General features: G+C 46.4%; 1 protein-coding gene across 1 annotated transcript in view; it reads right to left on the bottom strand.

Moving 5' to 3' along the window:
* Nucleotides 1–14,461, bottom strand: part of LOC107116313 (zinc finger protein OZF-like) — a 17,810-nt gene extending 3,349 nt beyond the window's left edge. Inside the window, exons 1-3 of the mRNA XM_015418218.1 lie at nt 14,445–14,461; nt 8,203–8,622; nt 6,620–7,355 (exon numbers count right to left, since the gene is read on the bottom strand). Coding sequence (XP_015273704.1) covers nt 6,620–7,355; nt 8,203–8,320 — 854 coding nt within the window. The 5' untranslated portion in view covers nt 8,321–8,622; nt 14,445–14,461. The remainder of the gene's footprint in view (nt 1–6,619; nt 7,356–8,202; nt 8,623–14,444) is intronic.
* Nucleotides 14,462–17,580: the final 3,119 nt, after the last annotated feature.

The raw sequence follows: 17,580 nt of genomic DNA, 5'->3' as shown, positions 1-17,580 counted from the left end.
CTAACTCAACACATACACCCCAGGGCATTCTTCCATCTATCAACATTCTTCTCTCTCACCAGCCCAAGAGCAGACTCCATTGGGCTCCTTTCAGTCAGGTCCAGTATTGTTCATTGAGGACAGGAATAACTGTCTCTCTTCAAAGGGGGCTGGGGCATCGGGATTCCTCCCCACCAGCAAAGTCATCATATGGAGCAAGTCAATCAGATCACAGGAAAGATCCAGTACTATCTTCCTGTGTGGTATCCCGTTTGCTGGCCAGACAATTTGGCGCTCATTGTTAGTGAGGTTTCAACCCCTTGCTATCCCCTCACCAAAATACGCTATCCTCATCCGGATTTCAACAGGATCATTTCAACTAATATCTAGCAAACATCCATCGCCATATGATATTGGAGGGGCGCGAGATAAGTACACTTTTAGCCAGTAGGGTAAGATTTCTCTACTGCCAACCAGTGGGGACTATGAGGTAATTTTATACCCACTAATTGTTGTCTCCATAACCAGACTCATAGATGTTAAGAGAGTCATCGGTCCCGGTCACACGGGCAGGAAAATGCGGGGTCACAGCTGAGCCTTGTTGCAGCGTTTCCCAGTATCATATAAACCATCACTTGTCAGGAATACCTTACCACGTAGGATAGTGAAGTAACGGGCTACACAGAAGAAGAAGTGAACAAAAGATATGACATAAAAATGGCAACATTCAGAAATAAATGGGAAAACATCCCCTCCCCCCCGTGTAGCTATTACGATATATATCTGTCAAGTGTGGACTATGCTTTATGCTTCTGGCAGTATATGTGTTAATCCAGATATTAAGTTTATACCATAACAAATCTCAGTTAAATTCCAGTCCAGTAGCACACTGGAGGGGGGAGGTGCCAATCACTCCACAGTCCTGCCGCGCGGCAAAGAAGCAAGGCGCGGGGCAAACGGGGTTGGGTTGTTTTTTTTTAAACTGAAATGTGCGCATGCTCCCTTGGGTGCTTGTGCGCATCCGTGGAGACTTTGAAAAAAAAAACCCTTTTTCCGAGGGGACATGGGTGGGCGCAGGAACTACCACTGGAAACGCGATCAGACGCCTGCCCTTGCCCCACGGTTTCCGGAAACTAGTACCTCCGAGGTACTAGTTTTTTTACTGCGCATCTTCCGCGGGAAGCCTCGGGTTCGCCACAGGAGCTCGACGCTTCCCAGATGTGGTGGTGAGATCGCGCCTGGAAAATCCGCCTATCTTCCGTCCCTCTAGCGTGCCTAATGCTCCGTGTGACCGCAGCCATAGTTATTTACCTAAAAGGTTTAGGATTTATTTTAATGGCTACCCACAGAACTTAACCAGCTGGCCTTGCCAATATGTGTACGCCATTCATTGGAAGAGCTGTGAAACTGTCTTGTCAGCAAGAAGTTGCCTTCCCTCATCCCCACGTTTGGTCTGCTGACCTCTTTGGTTCATCTCAGTCCTCGTTTTCTCAATAATACTCAGGGCAGATTGCAAACAGAAAAGAATAGTTTTAAAAACAACCACTCATCTATCAGTTAACATGAAAATTACACCAGGATCCCTTCTTAATGAAAACATCCTGAAAAGTTCCTTATGCTGTCAGAGAAAAGACATTCAGGTGGGAATCTTCAGCAGAAATAGGTGCACCCTATCAAAGAGGATACCGTCATCCGAGAATTTCCCTCCTACCCCAAAAGAGCCTCCACTCACTCCAGTTAAGGCATCTGACCTCTTACTTTGAGGAACACGCCTTAAAGAAAAGGGATTCCCAATCTCTCTCCACACCCAAGTTCTCTGTTTGGGACTCTCCTGATCTGCACACTCAAGGGCGGGGGGGAGCTGATAAAGCTACAAATCAGAAGAGAAAAAAGGAATCGGGGTGGCAGGTGGGATGCCCTGATGGCCCCACAGGAATCCCATGGAATACAACACCCCCACCCCATCCCCAAAGGAGGGATTATTCGCTACATTCGCACACACCTCCTGCTCCAAAGGAATCCCATTTACCAATGACAGAGAAAATAGATTCCTTTTGGAAAGGCGGATGCCGAAATCTGCCAACCAGGACTATATTTCCCCCCAGAGACGCCACAGGGGATTCAATCTGCTTTTAACCCCACGAAGAAGCTCAGTAACAGAAGACCCCGAGAGGACAGGTACAGTGGGGGGGGGGGGAGGGTGTGTCTCCACGGGGCCAGCTCTATTCCCCCTCCCCAACCGCAAAGCCCTCTGCAGCCCTACCAGGCTCTTGCCTTGAAGCCCACACGCCCTTCCCACTGGGGTTGCCAAGTGACCTGGAGAAACTCCAGCCTGCCCGGCTCTCCGGTGCCTTGAGCAGGGGTTTCCTATCTGCAGAGACCAGGAAGATTTCTGAGAAACCGGATCCCCTCCCGGCTTCTTGCGGCAGATTCGCAACAGTTCAGAGGGACGGATCCGGGTCTTCTTCTTCTCCCTCCTCCTCCGCCGCCCCCCAGATCTTCTTCTTTACCCTTCCAAGCGGCTCCCTCGGTCCGGCTCCAGCCTCGGTCCTCCAGCTCTCCCGCCAGAGAAGCCGGTCCAAAGGCGGAAGTGGGGGGGGACTTGTGCCGCCTGTCTAGGAAACTATCGCTTTAACCCTCTCAAGCCCTAAAGGGCCAACAAACTGTGGGCAGAGAAAAGCTTCCTTTGAGCGCCATCTTCTGGTCCAGAATGTCAGGCAACAGTCTGAACGTCTCTGGCCCTGAAAACCCTGCGGGGCCGGCGGCGACCTGACGGCCAAAAACCCCAAGAACAGCAGCAGCAAAAGGGTTTGCTGGGTGGGGGCTGGCGAGGAAGGCGCTCTGTTCATGCTCAGCCAGTGACAGAGTAGGCTGGAAACAGAATGGAGTAAAGAATGCAGGGAGGGAGTCACGCCCACTCAGTGCTTAGGAAAGCCTTCAGTTTCCCACAGGGCATGAAGGCCTTGGCTGGATTCTTTGGGGCTGCCAAGCAACGTACAATGACAGCCAAAATCCCGCAAGGAGGTCCTAGTCCACAGAGATTACTTGTCTTCTTCCCCCCTCCCCTTTAAGACTTACACTTCGCAAAAGGAGGACAAGGTTTGTCCAGTACACTTCTGCAATAAATGCCCTTTTGTTTTGCTTTCCAGAGTATTTTGATTATTCTGCCATTTTTGCAGGGCTTTTTCAACCATGGTGCCAGGCTCCTGTTTGACCCACCCACTCAATCCAGTCATCCTCAGAGGCTCTGCTTCAGTTGCCCCTGCCACCTTAGGCTAGATGGGTGGTGACCCGAGAAAGGGCCTTCTCTGTTGTGGCACCAAAACTCTGGAATTCTGTCCCCAGGGAAATTCGTGTCTCCCTCTGTTGATGTCTTTTGCCAGCAGGTAAACACTTTTTTGTTTCCTCCGGTATACCCCCAAAACAGTTAATGGCTCTCCTTATAGTGTTGTTGTTTATGTGCTTTTTGCATTGATTTTTACATTTTACCTGCATTTTAGTGGTTTAAATATTTTAATGTTGTGGATCCTGATTGGGTGGGTAGGCAGCATAAGAGTGATTTAAATAAAAATAAATCAATAAACCTTCTTGAAAGGGGCATTCCAAACCCTTGTTGAAGTCCTTGACTGCCATGTGCTTGCCAGGGTGCAACTCTGCCCAGCCATGCGCTGTGATTCTTCTAGCTCTGGGATAACCCACAAAACCGGAATCCTGCTTGAGCGAAGGGGGGGGGGGAGCAGCAGAGAAAGAGACCGTGCCCTACGCTAAGGAATCAATGGGGAGTCAGCAGAGACCTTCTCCACCAGGGCTTGACAAACCCCAGGCACCATGACCCCTAGAAACTTTGTCATGGCGCCTAATATTTTCAAGAGTCATTTACTTTAAGTGCTTACCAGTGAGGAGAAGGAGAAGAGTTGAATTTATACCCCACTCTTCACTCGAAGTCTCAGAGCAGCTTACAATCACCTTCCCTTCTTCTCTCCACAACAGATACCCTGTGAGGTAGGTGAGGCTGAGAGAGCTCTGAGAACTGCTCTTGAGAACACCTCTGAGAGAACTGTGACTGATCCAAGGTCACCCAGCTGGCTGTATGTGGAGTGGGGAGTCAAACCTAGTTCTCCAGATTAGAGAGTCCACCACTCTCAACCACGACACCAAACTGGCTCATGACCCAACATGAGATGGACGGACTCAATCAAGGAAGCTTTGCAGCAACTCCAGCTTTCCCCCACACCATCTGTGGTGCCCCATCTGTGGCCAGACTCACCAGTTTTGTCCAGCCAGCACCAATTTTATACAGACCCCAGCCCTTAACAAGTTCTTGCAGAGGTCATCATCACTTGTGGTTGTATTTTTCACTAGAACGATTTCTGCAAATTCTTCTGTAACATGCATCTCTCAATCAACTCCACGAATAAAGATTGCAAGCTGTGCTGTTAGGTTTCTTTTTAAAAATCTGTTAGAAATGGAGACAGGGATCTCTCCGAGGGAAATAAGGTGTTAATTTCAGACTGGGTGAAGTCCACTCAGTGCTAGTGACAATAATGAAACATTTTAAAAAGCAAAGATGTGGGTTAATGTGAAGAATGGGAGCCAGTGAGGTGGGAGGGGAGAGAAGGGACGTGTTGAACTGGAACATATGGAACCATACATGTATTTTTAAACTCTTAACATTCCTTATGGAATCTCCTTAGCCACCTACTTCCACTCATTAAACAATAGAATCCAGTCCAAATGTTGTAATTCTTATTCAGGGTCTTTTAAAAATAAAATAAAATAAAATCCCAGAGAGACACAGAGAAATCTAATTTAAAAAAAACTTTTCAGAATGATGCAGAAGAAGAAGAGATTGGATTTATACCCCGCCCTTCACTACCCAAAGGTGTCTCAGAGCGGCTTACAAACGCCTTTCCCTTCCCCTCCCCACAACAAGCACCCTGTAAGGTAGGTTGGGCTGATAGAGCTCTTGACAGAAACTGCTCTTTTTCAAGAACAGGTGTGCCAGAGTTATTATGGCTTGCCCAAGGTCATCCAGCCAGGTGCAAGTGGAGGAGTGGGGAATCAAACCCGGTTCTCCCAGATTAGAGTCCGCGCACTTAACCACTACACCAAACTGGCAAAATAATTTCCTTTTAATTTCCCTTTTGCATTATCACAACACATCTCTTTTCTCTGCCCCCTTCCTATCTTTGTGTGTCTGTGTGTGACCAAATGTGTGTGTGACTCATACTAATCAGGTCTCGAAGTTAATAGCAGACCAAGGCAATCCCAATGTAAATTGTGCTTATCAGAAGAAGAGGAGATTGGATTTATACCCTGCTCTTCACTACCCAAAGGTGTCTCAGAGCGGCTTACAAACTCCTTTCCCTTCCCCTCCCCACAACAGACACCCTGTGAGGTAGGTGGGGCTGAGAGAGCTCTTGACAGAAACTGCTCTTTTTCAAGAACAGCTGTGCCAGAACTGCAGCTTGCCCAAGGTCATCCAGCAGGCTCAAGTGGAGGAGTGGGGAATCAAACCCAGTTCTCCCAGATTACAGTCCGTGCACTTAACCACTACACCAAACTGGCTCTCAATGCAGCTGCAGAGGCAGTAGCAGCAGCCCCGGGGTGAAGGAAGTGGAGGAAGTAGCAATGGTGGTAACCAGATAAAAGCCAGTTGCTTGCAGTCCTAATAAGAGCCCTGACACATGAGCGTAGAGTGTATTGTGACTGGCCAAGTGTGGATTGGAACCCAGATCCACCCAGCTGTAGCACAACACTCTGGATCTTGAATGCCTGAGGATCAGACAAGGTGGAAGGTGCTTGGCTCAAGCAAGAGGATTTCTTTCTAAAATTTTACAGTCAGTGTTTAAAAACACATAACACCCTTGCAATGGACTATCGTTTTAAACATTTTCCAGCCACCAGTTTATAAGAAAAACCCAAACAGAACACAGAAAAATTTATTTCTCCCTCCTGACACTGTGAGAATTAAGGGGGATTCTTATTTCAAAATATTCATTTTCAAACTCCAAGGAAACCCACCCAGTTCTAGGATACTGGATATTGTTCGGGGACCCTCTGAACATATGGAGTTTTCCTTTGAATCTGAATTAATCCCACTGGTGAAACCTTGAAATGCTCACAACAGCCTAAGCTCTCAATGCCTAGGTGATCACAGAAGGGCCTCCTAAGAATAAATCATAGGAAAGTTTCACCCTTGTGTGGAAGAACATGAAGGTCTGATCTCTTCCTCACGCCATTGCCACACATTCAGTCTTTCTGAGGTTTCTCCCCTGTGTGGATTTCCCAATGTTTACAGAGGACAGAGCTGGTCTTGAATCTCCTTCCACCCTCACAGCACATCTTTGCTTTCTTCCCTTTGGGATCTATTTGAGGCTTTAAAAACAGATGAATCTCTTTCCACAGTCCAAGCATTTATACCGTTTCTTTCCCATTTCAATTTTGTTTGCTTGTTTTTAGGGCTATGGTAAGATTTTTGTGCTGGTGCAAGCTCTTCCTGTGTTTTTATGTTTTTTGTGTGGACTGTATGGTTGCAGCTAATGTATGACATATGAAAGGAGCTCTTGTCACAGGCCTAGTGGCTCCTCTGTTTTTCCTCATGTGGGTCATTTGATGCCGTTGATGGTCACTTCTCCACCTGAAGCTCTTTCCACACTTTGAGCATTCAAAATTCTCCCATGAATGGGTTCTTTGGTGCCTCAAAAGCTCTGATCTGCAACTGAAGCTCTTTCCACACTTTGAGCATTCAAAAGGTTTCTCCCCTGAATGGGTTCTTTGGTGCCTCAAAAGCGATGATCTGCAACTGAAGCTCTTTCCACACTTTGAGCATTCAAAAGGTTTCTCCCCTGAATGGGTTCTTTGGTGCCTCAAAAGCTCTGATCCGTAACTGAAGTTCTTTCCACACTTTGAGCATTCAAAAGGTTTCTCCCCTGAATGGGTTCTTTGGTGCCTCAAAAGCGTTGATCTGCAACTGAAGCTCTTTCCACACTTTGAGCATTCAAAAGGTTTCTCCCCTGAATGGGTTCTTTGGTGCCTCAAAAGCGCTGATCTGCAACTGAAGCTCTTTCCACACTCTGAACATTTAGGTCTTTTCTTTCCACTGTGCTTTTGCAAATGGGTATTATATTGGATTTGATCTGAGAAGCCCATTCCACATTCCAAGCATTTGTATCTTTCCTCCACTATGCGCATTACTTCACAGACATCCCCTCCTTGGCAAAGATAGGGTGGACCCCTCTTCTCGGCCAAGTGACTTCCTTCTTGTCTCTTTGCTCTGTCTAGATTTTTGAAGTTTCCTTTCAACACTTGATTCTTGGCTTTTACAGATGATACCTCATGCAGTTCCTCATTTTCCTCTTTCTGCTGATCATCCCCTGTGGGAATAAACAGAGAGACCCTATTAGCATCCATGCGAGGAAACCTGACCTTCTCTTGAAGTTCTTTTCAAGGCTGAGTTCAGACTGGCAGTTTGTCCCGATATAGGCACGTTTCACTAACGGATTAAAGGGGCCGGTTCACACAGCCACAGCTGTCAAGCGTTCCCCAACTGTACTCAACCCGTCCTTGTCATGATCTGGGCTGTGCCACCAGAGGCCTACTAGGCCCAGGGAGCCTGGCTAGCAGTAAGGGAGGCTGGGCCTACAAATCCCAGAAGGCCTTTGGAAGTTTTGGCGCCGATTTTGACCAATAGGGAAGAAGAGGGCTGGGGAATATAGGAACTGGTACAAGAGGGAAAACTGTTCTTCTTCCCAGGGAACAGAGCCAGAAAGGACTGAGGCTGCTGTGGGGAAGAAACCCTCATCCTGAGGGAAGGGTGAGTAGTCTAAGGCCACTTGATAGTGAGCTAGGGACAGCATATATTTAGAGGCGTTAAGGCATTTGATTTCTTTTCACCCACTTACTGTTATTATTCTGCACCTTGTTTATTTGACCTCCTATAAAATAAACTATTTTTATTGTTCACTCTGCCTGGTCCTCACGCCTATTATTCGGCCAAAAGGGAGGTCTAAAGGCCTGGGAGGGTGCTCTGGGCCTTCTCAGAGGAGCCTGGAACCAGAGTGGTGGCAGCGTCAGGTGACACCCCACCTGAGCCGTGACAGCCCTTCATACTGCCAGTCTGTCCTCAGCCCAACAGAGCATATTTCAGTAGTTTCTTCCATTAATATATAGTTTAAACGTACATTAACGCTGAATCAAAGAAGTGTTTATTCAGTTCCTCACCTGAGTGAATTCTTTGATAGGAAGAAAGGGTTGTTTCACGACTGAAGCTTTTCCCGTGCTCTGAGCGACTGTACAGTTTCTCTTTTGAGCAAATTTGCTCCTGGGAAACAATGTTCATTTTCTGAGTAAAGGTTTTTCCACAAGCCACCCGTTCGTTTTCTTTTTCCTTGCAGTGGATTCTCTGGTTAGAATGGAGGTCTTCCTTCCTTCTGTCTTTCGCTGACCTTTCATCTTGGTTTGGGATTTCATGGAAGCGGCCTCCTTGGCACGGAATGGGCTTATCCCTCTTCTCATCCGTATAATTTCTCTCCTTCCTCCTGATGCCATCTGGATCACTAAAGTCACCTTCAGAGTCCTCCTCATTAGCATTTTCTGATAATGACCTCTGTAATTCCCCAGATGTCTCCCCTAAGCTTCCTGCTGGGATGAAGAGAGAGATCCTGTCAGCAGCCATGCAAGAAAACCAAGTCAGACTGGTCACTCCAGTTTCCTGGACAGTGTTTTGATTCCTCCTTCAGAGCATCCTTTAACCCCATAGTAAGGAACTGGACACGCCTTTCACCTGGCTTGGCTCTGCAATGGAGCCGGTTTTACCCTCTACCTTTCCCTCCTCTCCCTCAAAATCTGTATATGCACTTCAAGGAAAAAAGGGGCTGAAGATTTTTGTTCCACTTCAGTTCGTATGTGACTTGCTGTGTACATTAACACGCAGGAACACATATGAAATTAAGAACATAAGAGACATAAGAACATAAGAGACGCCAATGTTGGATCAGGCCAAAGGCCCATCCAGTCCAACACTCTGTGTCACACAGTGGCCAGAAATACCAGGTGCCATCAGGAGGTCCACCAGTGGGACCAGGACATTAGAAGCCCTCCCACTGTTGACCCCCCCAAGCACCAAGAAGACAGAGCATCACTTGCCCCAGAGCCCCTATCGATACCTTGTGGCTAATAGCCACTGATGGACCTCTGCTCCAGATGCTTATCTAATTCCCTTTTGAAGCCGTCCATGCTTACAGCCATCACCACTTTCTGTGGCAGTGAATTCCATGTGTTAATCACTCTTTGGGTGAAGAAGTACTTCCTTTTATCCGTTCTAACCTGACCGCTCAGCAGTTTCATGGAGTGCCCACAAGTTCTTGTATTGCGAGAAAGGGAGAAAAGTACTTCTTTCTCTACCTGCTCTTTCCCATGCATTATCTTATAAACCTCGATCATGTCACCCATCAGTCGTCGTTTCTCCAAGCTAAAGAGCCCTAAGCCCTTTAACCTTTCCTCATAGGGAAAGTGTTCCAACCCCTTTATCATTCGAGTTGCCCTTTTCTGCACTTTTCCCAAAGCTATAATATCCTTTTTAAGGTGTGGTGACCAGAATTGCACACAGTATTCCAAATGAGGTCGCACCATTGATTTATATAGGGGCATTATGATATTGGCTGATCTGTTTTCAATACCCTTCCTAATAATCCCTAGCATAGCATAAATTCCCTTACACTGAATCAGACCCTTGGTCCATCAAGGTCAGTATTGTCTACTCTGACTGGCAGCAGCTCTCCAGGGTCTCAGGCGGAGGTCTATCACATTACCTAGTGCCTGGTCCTTTTCACTGGAGACGGCAGGGACTGAACCTGGGACCTTCTCCACACAAAACAGAGGCTCTTTATTTATGTATTTATTGAACTAGATTTTTCATCCGCCCTCCCCCGGCCAGCCAGGCTCAGAGCTGGTGTACAACATCAATAAAAATTAATTAAAACAAGAAAAAAAAACAGACCCGCCAGAGTGGTATATGATTTCAGAGATAGAAAGCCGAAGTAAAGGCAGAAGGACTTGGAAAATGGCCTTCTGACGCGAAGAATAATAAGATGATCAGAAATTTCTCTCATAACAGCTAATAAAATAACAAATAACGAACTGTTATAAGCAAGAACTCTACAAGTAATTGTGATATTAATACTTATAGTACTAACAATTTTACTAAAGTGAAAAGATCTCCTCCTCTTGGGGTTTTAGGTTAGTGTGGTTTGCTTTCCTTTATCCCTAGTTGTAGTCCCTTCCCTAATATTTCTTTGTAGTTTGTAGTATTTGCAAAATAAAAATATCCCTCCGGGGATTTAAAGAAAGAAAAAGAAAAAAACCCAGTAACAAGAGAAATATAGCTGGAGATGGCACAAGAGAAGCCAGTAACGCCACTATCTCACAGGAGGGGGGGGAGGGGGAGGGGAGTGCCAGGATGGAACCATTGCTGTCCTCGACCACACGCCTGGCGGAATATCTCTGCCTTACAGGCCCTGCAGAACTGTCACAAGTCCTGCAGGGCACGGATGTTATTTGGCAGAGAGTTCCACCAAGTTGGAGCAAGGGCAGAAAAGGCCCTGGCTTTGGTAGAGAACAGCTGGATGTCTCTTGGGCCGGGGACCACCAATAGATTTTTATTTACAGAGCACAACCATCTTCTGTGGGTATACCAGGAGAGGTGGTCCCGAAGGTACGTAGATCCCTGACCATTTAGGGCCGTGAAGGTCAATATCAAAACCCTGAACCTGATCCGGTACTCCACTGGAAGCCAGTGCAGCTCACACAGCACAGGTTGGATGTGTGCCGTACATGGTGTCCCTGTAAGGACCCATGCCGTTGCACTCTGTACCAGCTGGAGTTTCCGGGTCAGCCTCTTCCACTGAACCACAGCCCCTCTGTGATGACCCTGACCCTGTATTACGGCACTAGCCTGCCGCCTCTAATGTTATTGCCCTAACCCGGCCTACTCCCAGAGACTACAGGGTATGAATTTACCTTCTCCCAGGGTCGTCCTCATCGGCGCACTGAGATTAATAGCAGGAGGCTCGTTAGAGAGCTCCGTTGTACCTTTTGATGGTGATAAGGATTAGTGACTACTCCAATTAAAACATGTAGATTTATTATAAACAAATACTTAAAAACATACAAGTTAGGGAGAAACTTCAGTGAGCGAGACACAAACAGATAAACAGAAAGCTATTCTAACTAAACTAATACTTATCCCTTGGGACGTTGCCCAAAGCACCTGTGCAGAAAGCTGGGCTGGGGCCAAGTATCAAAGTTCTTTTCTCCGGTTGAACCAGTCCTGGAACTGATCTTCACCAGCCTCCAGTAATTAAGAGCACTCCAGCAAGGTCCCTGGCTTGTCTTGCTTCCTGATTTATGGCAGACGAGCTGTCAATTCATTATTACTTCACAGGGGCAAGCACGTGGCTGACGTAGATATAATCCTGTCATAGATCTTGTCGAGTCATACTGACATTCTGACAGTACCCAGCTGCAGACATTTTCCTAGCCGGTAACTGGTATCAGGTGTAGGGGCTGAATGTGCTAGCTAACTAATTCTTATGGACAAACACCATGTATACTACTCCTGCAGAGACTTTGGGAATTTAAAGGGGCCAATATCTTGACACCCTCTCCTCTTGATTTGCTGTGATTGACCGTGAAGTACAAAAATGTGTCATAAAATCCAGAAACGTGTGACATGGGGCATGAGTTGGCTTTCAGCCTCCGAAAAGCCTTGTTAAACAAACCAAACAGTTCAAAGAGAACCACCCTGGTTTCTGGAGAGGGATGGCGGGGTGGGGTGGGGTGGAGAACTGGGAAGGCCCAAAGGTGACCCATGTAGGAAAGAGTCAGTGGGACTTGGGCTTTGACCACCTGGGCTCTTCTTAAGTTACCAGCCCCTCTCTTGAGGCAATCAGACTGCTCCACGGTTATTACTGATATGCAATGGGACGCTATATAAGCATGGACGCTATACAAGCATGGACGGCTTCAAAAGGGAATTAGATAAGCATATGGAGCAGAGGTCCATCAGTGGCTATTAGCCACAAGGTATAGCTAGGGGCTCTGGGGCAAGTGATGCTCTGTCTTCTTGGTGCTTGGGGGGGGGGTCAACAGTGGGAGGGCTTCTAATGTCCTGGCTCCACTGCTGGACCTCCTGATGGCACTGGTATTTCTGGCCACTGTGTGACAGAGTGTTGGACTGGATGGGCCTTTGGCCTGATCCAACATTGGCGTCTCTTATGTTCTTATGTTCTTATGTTCTTATATGGACTTCATCCTTCATGGCGTTAAAAAGCTAGTGTTCCCAGATTAACAGCATTCAAACTAATCACCCATTGGTATTTACCCCCCTTACAATTACATCATATTAATCCTTCTAAAAATCCAAAATGCTGGAAGTTGTGTGGTGAGAAGGGGGACAGGCTATCATTGTTGGTGGTCATGTTATTATACTGCTAAATTCTGGCAAGAGAGATTGAAATTGATTCTATTAATAACAGGGTATTCACTCCCTTTATGACCTGAGCTAATATTGCTTAATGGAGCTGCTGTGGCTCAAGTGGTTAAGACGCTGAACTGCAGGCTGTGGAAGGTCAGTAGTTCAGCAGTTCGAGACCCGGGTTGCCGCATGACGGAGTGAGCTCCCGTCTCTAGTTCCAGCTCCTGCCAACCTAGCAGTTCGAAAGCAAGAAATTGCAAGTAGATAAATAGGTACCACTTCGGTGGGAAGGTAACAGCGTTCCGTGCGCCTTGGTGTTTAGTCATGCCGGCCACAAGACCATGGAAACGTCTTCGGACAGCGCTGGCTCGTCGGCTTTGAAATGGAGATGAGCACCGCAACCCTAGAGTCGGACTCGACTGGCTTTCGAGCAAGGGAACCTTTACCTTTACCTTTTACACTCCCTTTATGACCTGAGCTAATATTGCTTAATCTTTGGGAAGATATTCCAATTCCACAGATACGAAAGACTTTGATTGTCACATCATTAACTGCCGCAAAGGCAGCAATAGCTTCAAAGTGGAAGAACAAATCAGCGCCTTCAGTTTCGTTATGGAGGTCTCAGATATGGGATTGCTCTATTTTAGAAAAAATTACAGATAGACTGTTACAACTTGAACATAAAAACGATCAATCAACTTTTGTTGAAAAATGGTTTCTGGTCATAAATTACATGGCACAGAATGGAATTATTCCCGATTATTCAGTTTCATCTGAAGTGTTTGTTCTGTAAACCCCAGATTTAGAGTATGTTTTAATTCTGATCAATAAATACTAGCCAGTCGAGCTCAGATTCTTACATTTATACAAGATGGTTGCGAACCCAACTGTGTGATCAGAAAACACGGTAAGAGTTTTAAATAGTTACGTTTTAGATAGATATACTGATTCTAATATCAATAATACTATTAATGTTAAATGGTTTGTATTATTTGGGTTTCTCTGTATCAATTGTTTTATATTTATTTGATAAAAGTTATTAAATTATTTTTAAAAAAAGTCCTCAGGGGAATCAAAGGACAGGGAAGCAGCTCTTGAAGGGGGAATGAATGAATGAATTTTATTGTTACGGCACCTAGCCAGCAATACAAAACCATAGAAATACAAATAAACTAGAATGGCCTAATAGTAAAATTTCCAAAGTGCAACTAGGTACTAAAAAATAACATTATACAATCATTTTGGTTGCTAAAACCAGACTTAAGATTACAATAAAACACGATAAAAGGAAAAGAACTAAGATGACTTGGAAACAGTAAAAGTTAAAATCGTACAGTCCTAACCCGAGTGACAACCAGGGCACTGATGAGCTTTTATAACCAAGGAGCAAAATTTCGCAATCTGATGGAGCGCTGTATGTTCAAGGTTAAAAAACAAGTTTTCCATCTTATCCTGATCAGAAGTGCCTGCCAAAAAAGGCTCAATTAGTTTTGTGCGCGCCTCTTCAAATAACAGGCACCTTAAGAATACATGCTCCTGAGATTCGATCTCCCCCAACGCGCACATACATAACCTCTCTGTCCGGGGTAATTTTTTAAATTTGCCCTCAAGAACTGCAGAAGGTAAGGCAGAGCATCTAGCCAAAGTGTAAGCCCTTCTGAGGTTGCGGGACTCCAGAACATCTAAATATGGGGCCTGCGCAACAATGTATTTATTACTAGTTGGCGCTATAAAAGTTGGAGACACCTGTAGATCTAGTTGGCGTTCGGTGTCCTTGATCCTCTGCTTAATTTCTAACTTAGCTCGGTCACCACCCATTTCCAAAAGCGCTTGAGGAGAATACCCCAAGAGTGAAATTTTTCACTTAACAGCGACCAGCCATTCAGATTCTTGAAGGGGGAGAAGTAGCCACTGCTGACTAGCCCATCCCCAGGAGGCGCTTCTGACACTCCTCCATCTCAGGCCCCGGAAGGCCTCCCGCCCTCCTTACCCAGCAGGCTGGCCTCTCCGCCCTCCTCTTCTTTGACATCCATGAAGGGATGCCTCTGCTCGCTCTCAGACGGCGCCTCGCCTGTCTCAGGAGCCCATCCAGCTGCCTCTTCATTCAAGGACACCTGTAAGAGCAGAGGGAGACATACCCTTTCATATGGATCAATAAAGACCTAGGGGAGGGTTGTTAATCCCTGCTGGTGGTCCCCAGCCTGAGAGACACCTGGCTGTCCTCGACTGGGAAAAACACTGGGAAAAAAAAGGGTTAGGGTTAACTCAACCCAAGATAAGACTGCGAACCAAAGGGCTAAGCTAACAATGGCTGCGGGCACACGGGCAGGAAAATATGTGGGGGGAAGCGTGGCTGTTTGCCCCGGGGCTAAAAACCGCGGGGTTGTGCGAGCAGACCTACCAGGGGTGGTCCCGTGGAGGCCCTGTGGTAGGGGGGAGGTGCTGATCACTCCACAGTCCTGCGGCGCAGCAAAGAAGCAGGGCGCGGGGCAAACGGGGTTGGTGTTTTTTTTAAACTCAAATGTGCGCATGCTCCCTTGGGTGCTTGTGCGCATGCATGGAGACTTTGAAAAAAAACAAACCTTTTTGCAAGGGGACATGGGCGGGCGCCAGAACTACCACCGGAAACACGATCAGACGCCCACCCTTGCCCCGCGGTTTCAGAAAACTAGTACCTCCAAGGTACTAGTTTTTTACCGCGCATCTTCCGCGGGAAGCCTCGGGTTCGCCACAGGAGCTCAACGCTTCCCAGATGTGGTGGTGAGATCGCGCCCGGAAAATCCGCCTATCTTCCGTCCCTCTAGCGTGCCTAATGCTCTGTGTGACCGCAGCCAATGTATATTATAAAAGTACAAATATTTATTAGGGTGTACAAATGTTAAAACATAAAACATATACTGATAAAAATCTTTATCTAAGTATCAGACTTATAAAAACTTATTAATACATATGATGGGTAAACACTTTCCTACCGAAGACCAAACGCGTTTCGGCCCGTAAGGGCCTTTCTCAGTGGTCACAATTATCAATATAGTATAGACACACATTCATAGACCTGTATACAAGATCTTTAGTACTCCTATATTAAAACCAGATGTTGTTTCCTGAGATTATAAAAAGAAAAAGAAAAATAGGGGGGGGGGAGAAACTTAATTATTTACTTCCAAATGTATATAAAATCATTATTAATTGAAAAATGATTCTTTCAAAGATAAAATTACCTTGTATATTTGTAATTGTATTGCTGGTATTAGTGATGGGCCATAGGTATAGCCATATCAACTCCACCAATTATTCTGAATTTAAAAAATGAAATGAAATTGTGAAATTTCTATAATAAATCCAATTGTATAATAAATGTAACCCCAAATTAAAATAAAATCATTGAATTAGCCAACAAACCTGGTAACAGAGATTTCATAGGTCTGAATATGTGTCCATCAAGGTAAAGATTCTGTTACAAGCTACTGTAATGGCTTTCATATATAGTAATCCTGGGGTGACGCAATCACCTACTTACATTGCACAATGTCAGCGAGGATAGATACAAGATGGGAGGGAATACAGAGGAGAGGGAGATAAGGAGCAGCATGGGGGGAGGGGGAAACAGGTCAGCACAATGAATTGACATAAAACAAATGGAAAAACGCCCTAGCCCCAACCTAGTGGAACTCTCTGCCAAATAAGAAGAGAAGAAGAGGAGACTGGATTTATACCCCGCCCTTCACTACCCAAAGGAGTCTCAGAGCAGCTCACAATCTCCTTTCCCTTCCCCTCCCCACAACAGACACCCTGTGAGGAAGGTGGGGCTGAGAGAGCTCTGACACAAACTGCTCTTTTCAAGAACACCTCTGACAGAATTATGGTTTGCTCAAGGTCATCCAGCAGCTGCAAGTGGAGGAGAGGGGAATCAAACCCGGTTCTCCCAGACTAGAGTCCACACTCTTAACCACTACACCAAACTGGCCCTGCAGGATTTAATACAATTCCGCAGGGCCTGCAAGGTAGAGACATTCCGCCAGGTGTTTGGTTGAGAGCAGCGACTGTTTCCATCAGTCTGGCACACCTGTCTTCCTCTTCTCTCACAGAGAAGTGGCATCATCAGTCGTCTCGATATCATCTTTGTCGGGTTTAGTGTGTTTTATTGGGTTCTATTGCTTTTATTGCTAACATATATATGGATATTTTTAACGTGGTACACCGCCCTGAGCCCTGTCCCTCAGGGAAGGGCGGTTAAAAAATCTAACCTAATCTCTCCCCTTATATAAAGCCATAGTGGGGTCCAACGTTCCAATGCACACCTACAGTGTTTGGGCGCAAGAACTGTCAGTCAGAAGATGCTGGCTGGGTTGGCTGGCTGCTTTGTGTAGTCCTGCCCACGTCAGCCCCGGCCAGCGTCTTCGGCTCAGTCTGCTCTGGGCCTCTGACAGGAGAGGACCATCTGCAGACTGAGTGCAGGGACGGGGCTTCTACGGCTGGGCCGCTTCAGCCCACTCTTCTCTGACTGGGCCAGTGTTTCAAGGTCATTTGCATATGGAAGCTGATTGGACTTCACTCCATTCAAACTCCCCCCCCGCCCGCCCGCAAGACAGTTGGAATTGTCAGTTGCATATGGGACCTGGTGTATTCTGAGGTAAATATGTCCTCACTCACAACACATCACTTCCCCTTCAAAAGAAACAAACCCAATAACACAATCATGCCACACCACAAAAAAGACAGATCACACCACAAGCAGAATACCACAAGGCAAAAAATGATAGGAAAAGGTGCCAGCAGTCACCCCATTACTGCCACAGATATGTACCTGAGAGCGCTTCAGAGGATGGTGTGCAGGTCCCAGGTTCATGTTTTAAAAGCTGCCTGAGGGATTATGGACCATTCACACACTTTCAACCTTAACATACCTCATAGGGTAGTTGTGCGGATCATACGGGGGAGAGGAGAATGATGTCAGCTGCTTTGGTTCCCACTGCAGGGAAAAACTGCCCTTTCCCCAGGCAGAGTCTTGGGGGGGGGGGTGTAAACCTGAAGACAGACAGGCAGATTAAGGTAGGCTGATGGTTGCCTGGAAAGGACATAGGGTTGCCAACTCCAGGTTGGAAACTTCCAGGATATTTTAGGGA

The sequence above is a fragment of the Gekko japonicus genome, unplaced genomic scaffold (assembly GCF_001447785.1).
Source record: "Gekko japonicus isolate JY-2015 unplaced genomic scaffold, Gekko_japonicus_V1.1 scaffold2838, whole genome shotgun sequence".
Taxonomy (NCBI): domain Eukaryota; kingdom Metazoa; phylum Chordata; class Lepidosauria; order Squamata; family Gekkonidae; genus Gekko; species Gekko japonicus.
This window is presented reverse-complemented; position numbering and strand designations above follow the sequence as displayed.